The 17564-nt window shown below is 36.9% G+C and overlaps 1 protein-coding gene across 3 annotated transcripts; it reads left to right on the top strand.

The window, feature by feature from the left end:
• The first annotated feature begins 1086 nt into the window (after positions 1-1086).
• Positions 1087-15610, top strand: LOC134540483 (ubiquinone biosynthesis protein COQ4 homolog, mitochondrial). Of its 3 annotated transcripts, none has more exons than XM_063383279.1 (7): positions 1087-1253; positions 1565-1663; positions 5393-5598; positions 8547-8649; positions 10214-10343; positions 12941-13034; positions 14058-15610. In XM_063383279.1, the coding sequence occupies exons 1-7, from the start codon at positions 1245-1247 to the stop codon at positions 14221-14223; spliced, it is 807 nt and encodes a 268-aa protein (XP_063239349.1). In that variant the 5' UTR covers positions 1087-1244; the 3' UTR covers positions 14224-15610. The 3 variants fall into 3 exon arrangements, with proteins under 3 accessions (XP_063239349.1, XP_063239339.1, XP_063239359.1); XM_063383269.1 differs by having other exon boundaries at positions 1099-1253; positions 1556-1663; XM_063383289.1 differs by lacking the exon at positions 1565-1663 and having other exon boundaries at positions 1120-1253.
• Positions 15611-17564: the final 1954 nt, after the last annotated feature.

A 17564-nucleotide genomic window follows, 5' to 3' on the forward strand; every position in this document is an offset into this window, starting at 1 on the left:
TTGCACATGAAATTTCTTTTTTGGTGTATTTTCCTTTCCAATGACAAATTAGAAACACCAGTGTTTTTATGTCCGAGACTGTTAACTTACTCAAGACCATAACGAGTAACTTAACATAGTAGTTAAAAAAAACTTTTTAAATGTCGCACTAAACGCACTAAAGTAGAACAATAACACGTGACAAACAGCGCCGTTATCATTATCGAAGAGCGAGCAAAAATGGAAGAAACAGGACAAGAAATGTCGCGCCGCGCACAGGATAGCATTGCGCACGCCTGGACTGTGCTCCTAGGCTGGCTTATGGGGAGATACCCCCACCACGTCGCTCCGAGCCAAGCGGCGCGCCGTCGCCCGCATAGCAACCATCGCATGTGCGATCCCAGCAAACAAGGCAGCGGCAAGCTGCTCTTACTCTATAGCGGCGGTTTTGGAAAATATTGCTAATGGTTTTAAGACCAAATGTGTTGCATTTATTTATTATTCGATGTGTATGATATTTAAGTATTACAGTAGGCGCCTATTTAAATGAGACGAGGGGGTTCACGTGCGAGTGTGCTCTAATGCAATAACCGCCACTGCCTGGGCGCCAATCTGGGGTTTCGTGCCCAAATATACGAGACTTATCTTTGGCCCGCAGAAAGTTGGGTTGGTGTGATGGTTATAGAGCATTAGGAGGTGTGTGGTTATTAAAAGTATTAATTTTCAGATGGCCCTAAGTGAGACATGTCCTCTGGAAAACTACATTGACAAACTACTCAAGGGGTTGATTTGAACTGTGTTTTTCACAGGTTACAGTGGTAAACATAAACAAAATGTGAGCTCTCTCGCTATAAAGGAATCGAGTTCTGATGAGTAAGTATGTTTTGTAAGTTAAGCTAATCAAGGACTGGGTAACATCATAAGTTACCAGCACAAACAAAAGGTAATGAATCATTTATGTTTATACAAGTACAGTGGCTGGGGTCGACCCAAGCATTACGGATGAAGGTGATGCGATATTATGCATTAAGTCGATCACTGACCACAGCTGGAAATGAACCTGGCATCGTGGCTAAGCGAACGCTTAACATTTTAACTATAGAGATCATTGCTTTTGTTAATTGTATCTATGGTGTTTCGTTAGATTGTAAATATTTTCTTTTGCTTGCTAAACTTCTGAACTGTTCCTGAAATTTACTGAGTTTGTCTAGTGCAGGATACTAATTTAACTCGAGTAATTAGAATGGTCTAATATATTTACAGAGATGATAAAGGTAAGTTGCTTACTAAGAAATTAATGAAAAATCTCAAGAGGTTTTGCTGCAGTTTTTTTTGCTTGACATAGAAGAAGTACATGTTTAACTATTTTAATCACTATTTACAAATAACTGGTAGAAAAACTCATTTACATGTACCTTTTGTGTCAATAAATCTAAAGTTTTCAGTTATTTTATCCGTGTTCCTAACCTACAAATCACAAGTGACTCACGAGGTGATTGTGGAGGGTTAAAATTTTTGGGAAGTATCTGATGATAATTTTGACAATTCGGATTGATAAGCGTGAAGCATGAAGCAGTGGTTGCAGGTTCCCGTGGGGATGTGGCGGGCCAGGCTGAGCTGGTGTTGCGTTCGCCATGTGCACGGAGCGAGTCGAGCCCTGCAGCAGCACACCACCGAGCCCATGGTTCTCACGGCCAGTATAACTAATTTAGAATTCAAAAATGTGGTAAATATGTACAGTCGTGGTAGATGCCAAAAAAAATGCTAAAAATCTGAAAATACTCTTATTCTGTGCCCTTTCACTTCCTCTTTTCAAATCAACCGGCGGAGGTAAGAAATTCCAAATACTTTAGGAGATATCGAATTTTCAAATTTCATCATATGTAGAGTCGTGGTAGATGCCAAAAAAAAATGCTAAAAATCTGAAAATACTTTTATTCTGTGCTCTTTCACTTCCTCTTTTCAAATCAACCGGCGGAGGTAAGAAATTCCAAATACTTTAGGAGATATCAAATTTTTTAATTTTCATCACAATACCTGCGTAGTATGCAGCGATCACCATTGTTTCTTGTCATAGATAATAAGGTTTCTTGTTTACGAGTATCATGTTTCTTATTGGAAAATTTTGTCACGTGACTGTTCCGTGATTGGCCAGTATTCAAATTAACCAATAGGTGATTATTTATTCCGTGATTGGTCAGTATTCAAATGAACCAATACGTGATTATTTATTCATTTATTGTTCAATACAATGTTTAATTAATCGGTCAACTTCTGCCGTGAACGACTACATCATTTCCTTAAAGTGGCAAAGGAAATGTACCCGCCTCCAACTTAGGTGAGTTTTTAACGTTTCTAATTTTAAAGTATTTTTTTATTTGGATGTTGTTGCGCAATAATTAGTAAAAAAAAAATTACGTGAGTTGTTAATGTTCATCATTTGTCCGGGTTTTGTTAGGTCAGGTCAGTTATATTATAAATAATTTAAAACTAAAGAACCATTAAATTAAATTCACATTATTTTTAATGTCCGCTTAGTTTGAAAGTATTTATAATGTAACTGACCTGACCTAATCGACCATTTTATTTATTACGCATTCACTAACACACATCAAAATAAAAAATGGCGACGTTCGAAGGGTTAAACGGGCGTTGTATTGCTAAATTTAAAAATTTGATATCTCATAAAGTATTTGGAATTTCTTATCTCCACCGGTTGATTTGAAAAGAGGAAGTGAAAGAGCATAGAATAAAAGTATTTTCGGATTGTTAGCATTTTTTTCCGCATGAATACGCAGGTATTGTGATGAAAATTAAAAAATTCGATATCTCTGAAAGTAGTTGGAATTTCTTATCTCCGCCGGTTGATTTGAAAAGAGGAAGTGAAAGAGCACAGAATAAAAGTATTTTCAGATTTTTAGCATTTTTTTTGGCATCTACCGCGACTGTACATATTTACCAAAAATGTTAATCAAAAGTAATAAATTTCACATTTTTTTAAATTTTTTTTAGTTTTGATTCTAACAATGGAGCATTTGGGTAGCCAGCATCGAAGAAGTAGTCGCTTCGTCTGCACGTGCAAAACCAAACTTGTAATTGTTGCAACCTGCAATGTGTCTACACAGACGCCCAAATGACATACGTCTCTTCAATAGATTTAGCTCACACTGCTACAGCAAACCTCTCGGAAAAATTGTAGCCTTACATTTTTGTGATCCATGTACATATGTGTTACAAATTATTTGTTTTAAGAGCTAGTAATGGCAAAAAAATGAGAAGCTTGTAGCAGATAATGTGTTATTATCGTGAGAAAGTTTTTCCAATTACATTAGAATATTTTTGAATTTTTTGAAATATTAGATCTATGCCATTCTGCTTTCCAGAGTGCAAGCATAACAAGTGTGATGGGCTAATCTGTCTGCCCGCAACTCTTTATTCCTTATGAATAATTTATAGAACAGGAACGGGTAAAACATGATAAAATCTGCAGTTAGATTTGTGGGTAAAGGTGAACTCTCAATGATCATCGAATTTGTCATCATCTGACCATCCATCATCTGTTCATCTGTTAACTAGCTGACCAATTCACAACACTCCTCATGCCCATCATAGATTTTTTTTTCTCTTGGATGCTGCCAATTGACTAGAAGGCTTAACTTTTGGGGAGATTTTTCTTTGCAAAGGTAAATTACTTTGATGATCACGTAAGCTGGAATTTATAAAACAATAAATTTTACATTTATTGAAATAAATTTAGATTTACTGTATGTTATTAATTATGCTTATTTATCCCCATAATTATTGCTTCAAATATAAAATTTTGTAATGAGTTTGAACGCAATTGGAAATCATGCAACTAAATAAATACATTGTAAACTCTTTATAACGTCTTTCGATTTAACGACAAACTCCTTAAAACATCGAAATTGAATGACTTTGTTTGGTTTACCTTGTTTTCTATACAATAATACACTCTATATAGCATCACGCTCTCTCTATTTAATGACAACAATAAGGCATTATAAAAAATTAAGCAGTACTTTCTAAGTTGCCGAAGTTGATTAGAACTGCAGCTGTGTACGTCCTTTTGTTTGCTGTTTTGTCGTTGTATTATCTAGCATGTGTTTACTTCGACTGACGTACTGGAGGTTCTAAGAAATTTTTCCTTTGGTTTTTTGTATAATGAACTTGCACATGTTTACCCAGTCACTAGATTTTTGTTAAGTTGTTACACGTTATCATTATCGCAGTTGCTTACACACTTTCTAACTGTAAATGTGGCGAGTAAACGAAAATCTTTGTGTATTGATGAAAAAGTTTTATTAATACGCTCAATAGAGGCGGGAGAAAAGATCAGTGATGTTGGAAGACGCTTTGGATTTAGCCGCTCTACCGTGTCTACAATATATAAAAACAAAGAAAATACATTAAAAATAATAGGAAACATAAGAAAATACAATTAAAATATTGGACCAGCAAAAAACATCAGTCGGAGATAACAGACTATATGCAAATGTGTTGTTATTTGTATGAATATTAATGTTCGTTTGTAAAATGTGTACTATATTAGTAAATAAATATTATTATAGAATAGTAAAATGATATCTTTTATTTCTCTCCGTTTAACGACCACACTCTATAACGCCGAAAAATGCTCAGTCCGTTAAGTGTCGTTATATAGAGTTTACACTAAATGAAATTGAAAACTTTATAATCTCAAGGAAATGTTATTCAAACATCCCTCTGCCCAGACATTCGTCAAAAGGTAAAGCTTGTGAAGATTTTGACAGATGGATGTTTGGAATTTTCAAGGCCTTCTGATTGGCTTCATGTCACGTGATTGATGGACAGACATAACAGATCATTGTGAGTCAAGCTTAATTCTGAAGAACTACTATCCCTTTTCAAAAAAATCTAATTTTTTTAAAAAAAGTTCTGAATTAATCCCCTAGAGGGTGTTGTGATACTTGAAGTAGTTTACTATTTTAACAAGTTGTTGGATTAGATACATTACAAATACTCAGGTTAAGTTTTCTACATTTAAAATACTTTTAAAATAGTTGGTTAGCCACTAGCTACACTAAAAAATACTTTAAAATAATGTGGATGGATGGTTAGGTATATTGAAAATGCTATGAAATCAATTAAAAATGGTTTGTTTGGTGAGATTATGCTAGAGACATTAAAAATACTGTAAAGTAATAAAGGCAGTTGGTTACGTTTTGTTAGCCAAATTTTAAGTTTTTATCTTATTGCCTACTAAACGTTAAAATTATATTGTACTTTTTGAATGTAGTTTACCGTACCCAACCATCCATCCATATGAAATAATTCAATTAAAAAATAAACAAACTTTTGAATGTGTTAAGAATTCTTGATTGCCAGTTGAACATGGGGGGTGGTGACCTTGCAGCCGTTTGAAGTGGAGTTTGCGGCGTCGCACGTGGCGGTGAGCGGGTTCCAGCGCGCCCTGCTGGCAGCGGGCAGCGCGGCCGTGTCTCTTCTCGACCCCAGCCGCGCAGACGCCATCGCCATCCTGGGGGAGACGGCGGGCCACTCCGCCGTGCGGCACATGCTGCGGCGCATGGAGAGCCACCCGGAGGGCCGCGAGATACTCAGGTGACCGCTCGACTGTTCTCTCCCACCGTGTATTGAGGGACATGCTCTGAAGCAGAGCTAACACCCCTTTCAGGTAGGATGATGTCACACTGTTGCAGTATTTACTCAGTCACTCATTCTTTTCACACATGTTCCAAGGGGCTTAGTTTAAAACTTCATTTATCTGGACTAACTTGAATCAAAGGCAATCCGGATAATCAGGGAAATGTAGGTAATAAGCAAAACAAAATCTTAAAATAAGCAGACTTAACATTTGTTAAGATAAAAAAAACTAAGTTTTGTTACAAAAATACGTGCCCTATATTGTTTACAAAAATTAAAAATATAACTTTTCACATCATTTCTTAACAAATTTCTTCTGTTTCAAACACGCATGGAGTTTGAATTAAGTGCGGTAATGCAAATGCTTTATCATCAATAATTCAGCTGGAGTAATGTCGGGCTGACACTCCATGCTGGTGCAGTATCTCAAACTACAAAAATAATTTTATTACCATAATTCTATAATCTAAGCAGCAACTGTACATTGAATGAAACTAAATAGTGAATATTGGGCATTTTTATAGTTATGTTCTTGCTAACTTAGATAAAAAAATTTTATTTGAACATTAAATATAAATGTATACAAATCTGATCCGAATAACCCAGAGATCCAGTTTAACGAGGACCGGATAAACAAGGTTTTACTGTACTTAGAACACATAAGAAGATTAATAAGTTTTAAAGTTATTCATTATGACTGGTTAGCAAGCATGTTCAGTTTCTGAATTTGAAGACTACTGCAATTGGGTGGAAGCCTGGTGACAAGCTCTTGCCCTTCTTTCCTCTCTCTCTTCCGAGTCATACTTCTTGCCATCACATACTGCTTATGGAAGACATTACATTCCGCTATCGTTCTCACTACCGTGGAGTTTTCCTGTCTTTCCGTTCTCCTTCTCTCCGTAAAACCTTCCTAGAGTTCTTCCTCCTACTTCTAGAATTTCTTTTCGCAACTCATAGCCGCAGCTCTCCCCAAACTCCCACCCCAACTAGCCTAGCTACCGGCCTTCAGTCCTTTGGGCTCTCCTACCCCATTTCCCACATCCGCTCTTTTGGGCTTGTATCCACGATGTCTAGTGTCCATTAGTGATATGTAAGAAAAAAATTTTTAGAGTTTATTTAGGCTGATTTCATTTTTAAAACAGGACATTTCATTGTTTTTATTTTTTTAATCAACTCTATTTCTTCATAACTGTAGCATATTTGAAATAAATATGTCACTTAAATGTTTATAATACCTAATTCACCAAAACAGTTTATTACAACTGATGATGCTTTTTTACAAAATATGAAAATAATTTGTAATAAGCATTTCTAACTATGTACTCGGAAAAATAAAAAATGATTGCAAGTAATTGTGTGTTTTGAAAATGTACCAATGCTATGTGTAAAAATTAATAAATATTAAAACAGTTAAAAGATAACATAAAGTAAAAAAAAATTCAGTCTTTAGTGTATCAGTTAGATACAACCTTTATGTTAAATATGTTACATTCCTAAAGTTTTATATATTAAAAGAAATCAGTTTATGTGATTTCAGTTAAATTTTTGATTACAAATGCTGATTAGTTAGTGATTTTAGTTTTAGTTCAGTGCTATTATTGTGGATTAACACTACATCCTCGACATTGCAAACTGTGTCAACTGACTTATAGTTTTCCATTTGGCCGGGTACTTTTTGTAGAATTAGATTGTTGACTTCATTAACAGTGTCATTCCTAGGCGATACTGTTGCTCTTGAACACAGCCAATGAAAGTCTCTAAAGAGATTGTTTTTTAAGGTCAGGATATACTGCATCTGTAAGATGCTGCAGGCTGTGAACTATTAACCTAGTGTCTCATTTAGTACGATTTCAGCACCGTTAGTGTTCAAGTTTGGAGAAGAAAATGCTCCTTCTCCAAGGTTGAGTAGTTGTTGTGGGCAATCATTATACGCAATTCTGCTCTTATGTTTGTTCGCAAATTCAGACTTTGAATGGAACGCCATAATCAAGATGATTTTAAGCATGCATGAATGATGTCTGCATGTTTCTCTTTTGTAATGATGGGAAGTGTCTGTCAAAAATCACCAGCAAACACAAAAATATCCCCACCCCCACCCATGACAGCATCAAAGTTTGTGAGGTCCTTTAACGTTAGGTCATCAGCTTCAACAGTAACGAGACGCTGCATAGTTTCAGAATATATAGAGTCTTCCGTCCGGCATAACCATGCTGCTCTCATCTGAGATGTCATTTGCGAGAGTTGTGATTTTCTTTTAGTCATGTTGTTATTATTATACAGTTACAGTAACTATAACAGTACACAAAAAATGACATATCACTTTACAAAAAACTTAACACATTAGATACTTTACATAATAATTCAATAAGATAACCTAATCTAAATGAGTTTTGAAATTAAAGCAATGTCTATGTCAAAATTTCTTTGATTTTTAACATAAACAGTCTCTGTCGCTGGAATATTAAACTTAAATATATGGTATCACGGATGTTTTTGTAAAGATAATAAGGTTCAATATTTTTGCTGCACATTTTATTTCTTTATTTTTAAAATTTTAGGCAGCGCATGCCGATAAATCGACCAGACTGCTAGTTTTTCTGTTTTTTTTTAGACTTCAATTTCAGCTATTGTGATTTCTTAATGAAAACACTTCTTTAGCAGAATAAAAAATAGCCTGTAGCACTCAAAGATAATGTATCATCATATTAGTGAAAGAATTGTCAGAAAAGGATTATGTATTAGTTTCAGATATTACCCCCTACATTCAAACATACAAAAAAACTTTATCTCTTTATAATATTAGTATGGATTACTTTTTGAGGTAAAGTTTTTTACTTTGAAAGTTTGTTGATTAATTTCTTCTTTTATCAAACACTGAAAGTATTCACTCACATTTATTTTTTCAGCCAACGACCACGCATCAACTCCAAAACTGTTGATCTTCCAAAACTTGAGAAAATGCCAGATGGCACGCTGGGGAAGACATACTGGAACTTTTTGTCATCAAATGTAAGTGCCTATCATGGTGTTGAGCGATCCCAAAAAAAAAATATATATATATATATATATAGTTATGAAATTTTGCAGTATCATTGCTTACTGCTTGTTGGATAGAGCAGTATCAATTGTCTTTTGTTATATAATATTTCAGATGCAATATGAAATAAGAGGTTGTATATATTTTTCATTTTAGATAATTATTTTTATAGTGCTAAGAATATGCAATTCATTCTTTAATGATGTAAGACATATTTTTTTGTAGGTATATTCAAACAGGAAAATCTGATTAAAATACTGCCATCTAAAAATTGTTCATTGTAACAGCAAAAGTATATATAGTAAGAAGTTCTCTGTGTGATAAAAATCAGATATAGTGTAAATACATATGAACATTAAATCTTGTGCTTTTTAGCTTATAAGAGGGGTTGAACTCCATAGCACACGTGCGCTGAACATGAAGTGCTAGGCTCCAAAAAAAAATATGAACACACAGAATGATTAAAAAGTCATTTGGCAAACTTTAAAGGTAGGTCTGGCATGCACGTAACAAATCATTTTTGACGTGACGTCTAATAAATCGATGAACGCTGGCTGCACGCACGAAAAAGTGTCCTGTTACGTACATTGTCCCGTTATGCTCATTGTACGCTTGCGCCACATCTATCTCTCTTCCACTCGATTGGAACAACCATCAATTTGACTTTTTCCAGGCACATTAAACTTGAAACACTCCCATTCGTTTCCTACTTTTCCTATCATCATCCTATCCTTAACAGAATAACACAGATTTGAAGAAGTTAAATAGAAAACATGTATAAAACTTATAGTCAAAATAATCTTTCGTTAATGTAATAAACATATTTGAATTAATGAGTGCAAATAAAAGTAAATTTATCAATTAAATTGTAGATTTCATTTCACTCCTTCTTTGTAACCATACAAAATAGTGATTATTCAATAAAAATGATTTAATTTTATTCATAAAAGTATGCAATCATTTAATCAATGTATTGTTATGACGTTGTCAGGTTAAACTATCGTCCATAAACCGACTATAGACAACCAATTTTTTTCGATAGAACATGGCTTCTCAATTGAAAACATCTGATGATGTTGATGGGGCATTCGCAGGTTTTAATAGCATTTTCGATACAGACGCTGTCCTGCACTACCATTTCCGTTTGTTTCCCTTTGCGTTTGCACAAGATGGATTTCCCCAAACTTATGACGGTAGTTCTCCATTCTACAGCGACAACGTTTGTTTCTCAGCTGATCCTGCAAGTTACAACTCACTCGCTTGTCAAGTCCCTCTAGCTGTTGCCTTTTCTTTTGCAATCCCATGTTTTATTGTAAAAATTATTTGTTTGTGTATGCTACCTACCCTGAGTCTGTCTACATACTTTTTAATCATGTGTGTGTCTGTATGGGTGTTTGCATGTATGTGTCTCCTACAGAAACAGTTATTAATTTTTTTTATCTCCACGTCCCACCTCTTTAGCCCACATCCCCCCACTCCCCAGTTTGAAGCAAACTGCTTTGTGCTGGTTGCACCGCTGGTGACCCGTTGTTCCAGAAAGTGACCCCGGACTCGCGTCTGATGGTGCAGTTTGTTGATGACGTGAACATGGGCTATGTCATCCAGAGGTACAGAGAAGTGCACGACCTGGTACACACCTTGCTGCATATGCCTACAAACATGCTCGGTAAGCATTAATACCTTTGCGTCTGTCCCGGGCACAAATGTTTCCATCCAGTTGGTGGGTGAGGTTAATTCTGCTTATAGATTAAAGAAAACTGCCTTTATTATGGGCCAGTTTTCCACATGGAAAATTTTGACCCCTATATCCCCTGGGGATCAGTTTTTTTTAAACATGTTGGTGTACTCAAGTGGGAGACTAATGTATCATGATAAATGACTGCACCAGGAAAAATGTTTACACACTTTTATGTGTCTAAGTTTGTTGCCAATATTTGTTTCAAGCATGTGCAATTTAAATAATGAATAAAATAACTATATTTGTGGTCACCAATTCTTGACAAACTTTCTGGTGTGCTCAAAATCACCATAATGGGCCCTTAATTGATTAATGGCATGACCATGTTAGTATCTTAAATTGTTGTGGGGTCTGAGTTTAAGTTGTTCACACAGAGCCCAGATATGTGAGCACTAAGTCACAGTTCGGCCAAAGGGGATGAGGGGTCATATCACCACCAAGGTGGTTCAGGTTCAATTCCCGCTGGGTTTGGGATTTTCGGGGCTAAAATTTTTCTTTCCCAAGCTTCAGTATTGGTCTGTGTATTGTTCTTTCTCTCTCATACAATTGAAAGCACTACCAAACAACGGCAAATCACCTTTCCAAGACAACCTTGTGCTACCCCAATCACTCATGTCATGTGATAAACCAATGGACTCATCATGACTCATGTGTAAGAACAAATTTTTATGGATATATTTTTCGGCTAATTTTATTTTTAAAACAGGAGATTTCTGTTTTTACTGTTTTTAATTTTTAAGTGAAACTTCTTTGCTAAAGGGGCTATAATTTTCGAGCATTGCGAAAATTCTGATTGCATGAGGAGACTAGTTAGGTACATGGTGTGAGAACCAGTAGAGGAGGAGAGTGCATCAGCGACGATGCCACTCTAACGCATGCGCTACTGGTTGAATGGGAAGACGGAAGAAAAGGGGGGGGGGGGATAGGTACTTAGCGTAGCATGCTGTATGCTAGTTGTAGCGTTTGCAAGGGGAAATGGTAGGGGAGGGTTAGAAATGATGCAGCACTGATGCTACGGAATTCTCATAATGCTGCTTTGTGTTTATTGATTTGTGACAATTAACTTTATAAGTATCATTCATTTTTATGTGATGAGTGTGATTGAAAGTATAAAAAAAATTATATACTTAAGAAGTTAACTTTATAAGTGTAATTTATTTTTCACACTGTGATTTAAAATGTCAAAGGACTTATAGATTTGAGAGATAAACTTTATAAGTGTAATTTATGTACGATTGGAGTGTTTTTCTTTATTTGTTCTTTCATTTTATTTAGTTGGTGATCATGATTTAACATCATGCCTAAAAGATAATAGAAAGGCAGAAGCAGGTAAAAGATATTATCAAAGGTAGTGTGGGAATAAACCGCCAAAAGAGGTGCCAAAATTTGCCAGTTAACGAATGCAAGAGTTCAGAGTGTGGAAAAAGGCATTTTAAATTTGATATACCAGCATCTTGACTATTCTCAATTATTATCTCTTGTTCGACAAAAGAAAATACTGTTATGATTTATTAAAAATGAAATAATAAATCGTTGTGGGAAAACTACTGGGTTCGTAAATGGATAGCCCAATTAAAGATTTTACTACACAGTTTTTTTGATTGCCAATATTTACATCACTAACCAATAATCTTCTAAAAATGCCTAATAATCAATTACACTTAAAAATGTGTACTCCCCAGTCACTCTGTTTTTACACACCGCACACCTCGCTGGGCCGCACCACTGGCGCAACTCTCGCCGCAGCACTCCTCGTGGACCTCCGCTCGACGCTTCGCTCGGAACTTCGCTCGGGACTCTCGCCGAGAAACTCGCTCGCCCAGGAACTCCGCCGCACCCGCGACACTATCGCCCGGATCAACTCCCAACTGAACCGCTCGGAGACCGGCGTCTTGGGCTTATATAGGCCCAGGCGCCACTTCTAGAAGTCGTGAGCGCGGCTGGGGCCAGTCGCATCATTCCGCGCCGACCCGACGCCAGATATCTCTAGACACGCGTCGACAGCTGCCAGGTGTCAGTTACGTCGCTGAGATAAAGCGTCGCGCGGTGAGCGGAGGGAAGGAGGGAGGGAAAGCGGCAACCCTTGTAATCTACCAGACGCGCGCGACACGTCTCACGTCGAGGAGGCCACGTGACGTCAGTGGCCGTGCTGGGCCGCCAGCCAGCTCTGCACCTGCGCGCCGCGGCCCAGCTTACGTTTCGTAACAATACTAATACTATGTATTTGTGTGGTACCATAGAACAATAAACAGTTAACATATGGAAGAATTTCAATTATTAAAAACAAATTTTGAATAATAGGTACTTTGTGAGTATTAGAGCTAATTTCCTAACTACAGCTATTTGCTCCTTGTTTTTCCACTTGGATATGCCTTTGGAGTCCATTGCCTCGTACCTAACCGTACCACTTCTCTACTTTGGAAGATCTTGCCTTGTGCACTCTTTGGAAATGAACATGATCTTAAAGTTGCCTGCAGTTCTGCTAAAGGGAGGGTAACTGTGTCATGACTGTCCCGTATGTCCAGGAGAAGTGACGGTGAAGTGGGTGGAGGCCTTGCAGACTCGACTGCCAATGTGCATCGGAGGCGCCCTGTTCGGGGCGATGCGACTCGCCCCCAAGTGAGTCCGCAAGTGCTTACGTATCACTGTTTTGAGTCACTGTGTAATTAACATGCGAAAGCCGATTCTCTTTAAAACTAACTACATGCACTTGTACTGAACTTATTCTTTATCGAAAGCTAGGCTCAGGGGCGGCTTCAGGCAGGGCCAGCCGGGCCTGTGTTTTTAATTTTTATTTATTTTGTTTGTCTAGTGTTCTGTTAAAAACATGGACAGTAATGTGAAAAAAGGAAACTTAAATTATTATCTTAAAATTTAATGTGCCTGTCAATACTAATTTCAATTCATGATTTCGTATTAGAAAAACTTTCAAAGATTTTATTGCTACTTTTAACGATGTGATTATATCGGCAATTTTATCTTAATCATTTATAAAACTGACCTGAGGATAATACAGCAGGAAAGAATATCAAAATATCTTAAGATAAATCAGCAAAACTATCGTCAAAATAAGTTCCAGGTTGGGTTAAAAATGTTTGGATTAATAAATTTTTAAAATTTTTCGGAGTGCCTCCAAAAAAGCTAATATCCCAGGTCCCTGCAAAGTCTAGGGCCACCACTGGCTAGTTTTATCTTTTGGCATAGTATTTTTACATGTTATTAATGAACAAACAAATTATATGTTCAGATGGGTAAAGGTAGTGGCAGATAAATGGTGTAAAGATAGAGGTAAATGGAGGCAGGTTACTGAGATGACCCTTCTGAAGGCTGCAAACAGTTGTAGATAATGCTATTCCAGCAAAGTATCGTGCTAGATCACTCACATTGGAGGTTTTAATCCTGGCAGGTTTCAAACCCAAATTTTTGCAAGTGGTAAATGTGACAGTTGTTGTGACCTGGTATGCCTATTTTTCCCCACGTCTTTGTTCCCTCAATCCTCCATTCATATTTCATACTCTTCACTTCATTACCTGTAATGACCCTGAAATGGGCGAGACTAAGCTTCAGAAAGGTGATGCTTACCTGTCGCATCCGTCACACCATCTGTTAGCTGTTTGTAGTGAGGACAGAGTGTGCTTCCAGGCAGCGGCGCAGCTACACCAAGCACTACCTGCCGTGGGCCATCCAGACCGGCAGCACTGCGGAGTTCCTGATGAACGTGTACTACGAGAAGCGCTGGGAGCAGCCTGTCGAGGACCTGTGCCGAGAGCTCAGGGTCCAGCCTCTCGCTCTGCCCCACACAGTCTAGCCGAGTGCTTTGTCAGTATGCATGGTTCAGGGCTACGCAGACACTTTCATAACCAGTCTGTTGCTGCTCAGAATTCAGTGCAAACATAGCCAGGTTTACACTTGTCGAATTGCCAGCAAGTCAAGAATAGTTGTTACACCACTTAATATCTTAAATATGACTGGCTGCGTATCTGTGTTTCTTTCCGTTTATGAACATTAAAGTAAGAGTTGGTGTAAAAGTAACTAATTTGTGTTTGTGGCAGTTAAACATTTTGCAGTCTTCACATGATTGAAACATGCTCACAAGCCATCAGTGTTGACTTTGTCATCTGGCAGAGAAATGACGGAAGATTTTAATCACGGCTTTCATTAATGTTAAATTAAAGGTGAGCCAGAATTGTTATTCTGTATTTTTCAGACCTGATGGTAAAAAAAGGTAGACAGTAAACGGGTCTTCTTTGTCAAAACATTTATTGATTAGTATAAATTGATTTTACTTTGAATAACTCGAGTGTACTTAGACCCATTCTAATGGATTTATAGAATAAAAGTAGAGTCATGCGAGTATGGACTTTTAAGGTCAAGTCGAGTTCGAGCGAGTATTCAAGAAATGTTTCGAGTTCGAGTAGTAAAATCCATAAATATCCATTCTTTATATATAACTGTCATGTTTAAAGACCAGCAAATATCAAGGCCCTATATAAATCTCGGGTGTGAGGATTCTCATTGCTGCAAATATTTTCATGGTCTTTAAAAATTTTGTTTCTTTTGAAAATGCAGAGCATTATTAAAATTTACTTGTTAACAAAAAAAAATGTATAAAGGCATGTTTTAATCACTGACACCGAGCAAAATTTTATTCAAAACCATAGCATAAGTGGAAAAGTATTTGTCAACATTCTTACCAGTCACCAAGCTGCAGGGTATATTAAGGATTTACACTGTTTCAGGAAATTTTTGTAGCCATACAATAAATATCAATTTTTTTTACAATAGTTATACTGTATATATTTTCATATACAAGCCTAATCCTAAACAAAACTCAATATTAAAAAAAAAAAATACAGCAACATTTTACTATAGCAGTGATTATAATCAACATTTTTGTAAGTCTTTCATGGAGAAACACCAGCTGTTCAATGTGCTCTGTAGAAAGGTTTTCTTGGCGTGTGGATACAGTGTTTCCAGCACATGAAAACAGTCTTTCACTGGCCACTTGTGTGGCAGGTATAGCCAAATAATGCTTTGCTACACCTTTCAATAAATGAAATTGTTGCTGGTTGCTGTGCCACCATTGACAGACATTGTCAGTTCGGTCAATTACTGGTTCAGAAATAAAGTTTTTAAGCTGATGTTGTGCTTCATCATAAAGTGTCCCTGTAAAAGAAATAAAATTTCAAATAAAATTTATCTCTTATTTTAGTTATTTTGGATTTATGCTGCTACACATAAAACATTTCCACTTTTTAAAGTGGTATGAAATATGGGTTAAATTTTGACAAAAGGTAATTTAAAATAAGAAAATTATCTTGAGTCAGATTTTTTTGTTGGAAATTCATTGAATTTTACGTGAACAATATTATAAACTAAGATAGTGTGACTAAATGTATAGGACTTTTATTGCACATTTAGTACCTGATGAAGCAGATGAATGTATGTGCTTCATCGTGTCAAATGCAGACCAAAGATTGTAGTTGTCTTTGTCAATGGTAGATGAAGAACTGGGCTGCTGTTCACTGACGGACTGCGTTGTAGAGCAGAACTAGTATTATTCAATTCTTGAATTTCTTTTGAAATCTCATGCAGTCCAAGAGTAACTTCATGGCTCTCGAGCAACACAGACTTAAACCTAGGGTCTAGCAGCATAGCATTTCTAGACAGCTTACAGCGTTTGTAGTCTGGAAATCTTGACATGATACTGTTTTTCAGCTGTTTTGCAAACATAAGGCCTTCCCCACTTTCTCCTGCTGCAATATGCTTGTTGATTACATTCAATATTCCATGCAGGACTGGAATTCTCAGAGACATTGTAGGTTGTTTGTCGACACACATTTCATTGGTAGCATGGTTTATAGGCTGTAGTACTGTTACGATACCAGCAACCATTTTCCACTGTTTGGCAGACAAACCATCTCTTCCATGTTGTATCAGATCTGCCATTACAGGTTATTTCTGTTCTAACAGTCTTGACAGCATTATAAACTCACTATTCCACCTTGTATCAACCATCTTAAGAAGGGTATGTTCTGGGAACCCCATATGCCTTTGTTTGCTGTGCAGTCGCTCTCTTGCAGCATTGCAGTGGTTGTAATATGACACAATGTCACGAGCTGATGCTAAGAGTTCCACCACACCTAGTCCTTTCTTAGCATCTTGAATGGCCAGTTGGAGGGTATGTGCGAAACAAAAGATGTGGTTAAACTGTCCATTTGATAGAGCATTAATAATGTTTCAAGCATTGTCCGACACTACATACAAAGGAACACACAAATTGTCGAGTCCCCATGTCTCTAGAAGTAGTGTAAGTTTCTCCTTGATTGCACTTCCTGTGTGGCTGCCTGGGAAGTGTGATATATCCAAAATATGTTTCTTCATTTCAAATGACTCTGATATGTAGTGACAAGTGAGGGAAATATACCCATCACCAGCTCGAGATAACCACATGTCAGTGGTGAAAGAAACTGAATGTAAGCCACACTGTTTGTCATTAGAAAGTTCATTTTGCAAACTGCTTATCTCCTCGTTATACAAGGCAGGTATTATCGACCTCGAAAATGTCGAGGCATGTGGTAGCTGATACTTAGGTTCCAGTACTGAGCACAGTTTCATAAACCCTAGATCTTGGACAATTGAGTAGGGTTGCAAGTCCATAGCAATAATTTTCCCTACACTTTTAGTAATTTCTTGTGCACGAGGGTGATCCTTCGGGAAAACTAATGGCTTAGAAAAGGAATCACCTAAAGTCAACTGCTTCAGTCCACTTCCTGTTTTCCTCTTAACACCTCGATTTTGTTGATTTTGTTCACTTCGTTGTTTTTCTTTTTCGTGACTCTTTTTGTACAAAGCTAATTCGGTTTCGTGCAAACTGAGATGACGAATTAAAGCACTGGTTGATGATGATGGTGTCTTCAAATTCTTTCCACAATGTTTGCACGTGGCATTTAAACTGGCCACTTTGTCATAAAAACTCCACACGACAGTCTTTGAAGACCCACCTGGCAGTGGTTTCACTGCTTGCAGACTGCTCATTATGTAATAAATTAAGAACCCATAAAACGAAAAAAACTAACGTATTTTATGCTGTTGAACTGGGTTCCAAACTGCTGCGTATAAAACTGCTGCTGGGGAATTTCACCGCTT

Source organism: Bacillus rossius, chromosome 1 (genome assembly GCF_032445375.1).
Source record: "Bacillus rossius redtenbacheri isolate Brsri chromosome 1, Brsri_v3, whole genome shotgun sequence".
Classification (NCBI taxonomy): domain Eukaryota; kingdom Metazoa; phylum Arthropoda; class Insecta; order Phasmatodea; family Bacillidae; genus Bacillus; species Bacillus rossius.

Excerpts from the sequence above, each read along its gene's own strand:
- LOC134540483 (XM_063383269.1), top strand. Across the intron at positions 8,650-10,213 it reads GGAACTTTTTGTCATCAAAT|AAAGTGACCCCGGACTCGCG; the intron begins GTAAGTGCCTAT and ends CCGTTGTTCCAG. Across the intron at positions 13,035-14,057 it reads GCGATGCGACTCGCCCCCAA|GCAGCGGCGCAGCTACACCA; the intron begins GTGAGTCCGCAA and ends GTGTGCTTCCAG.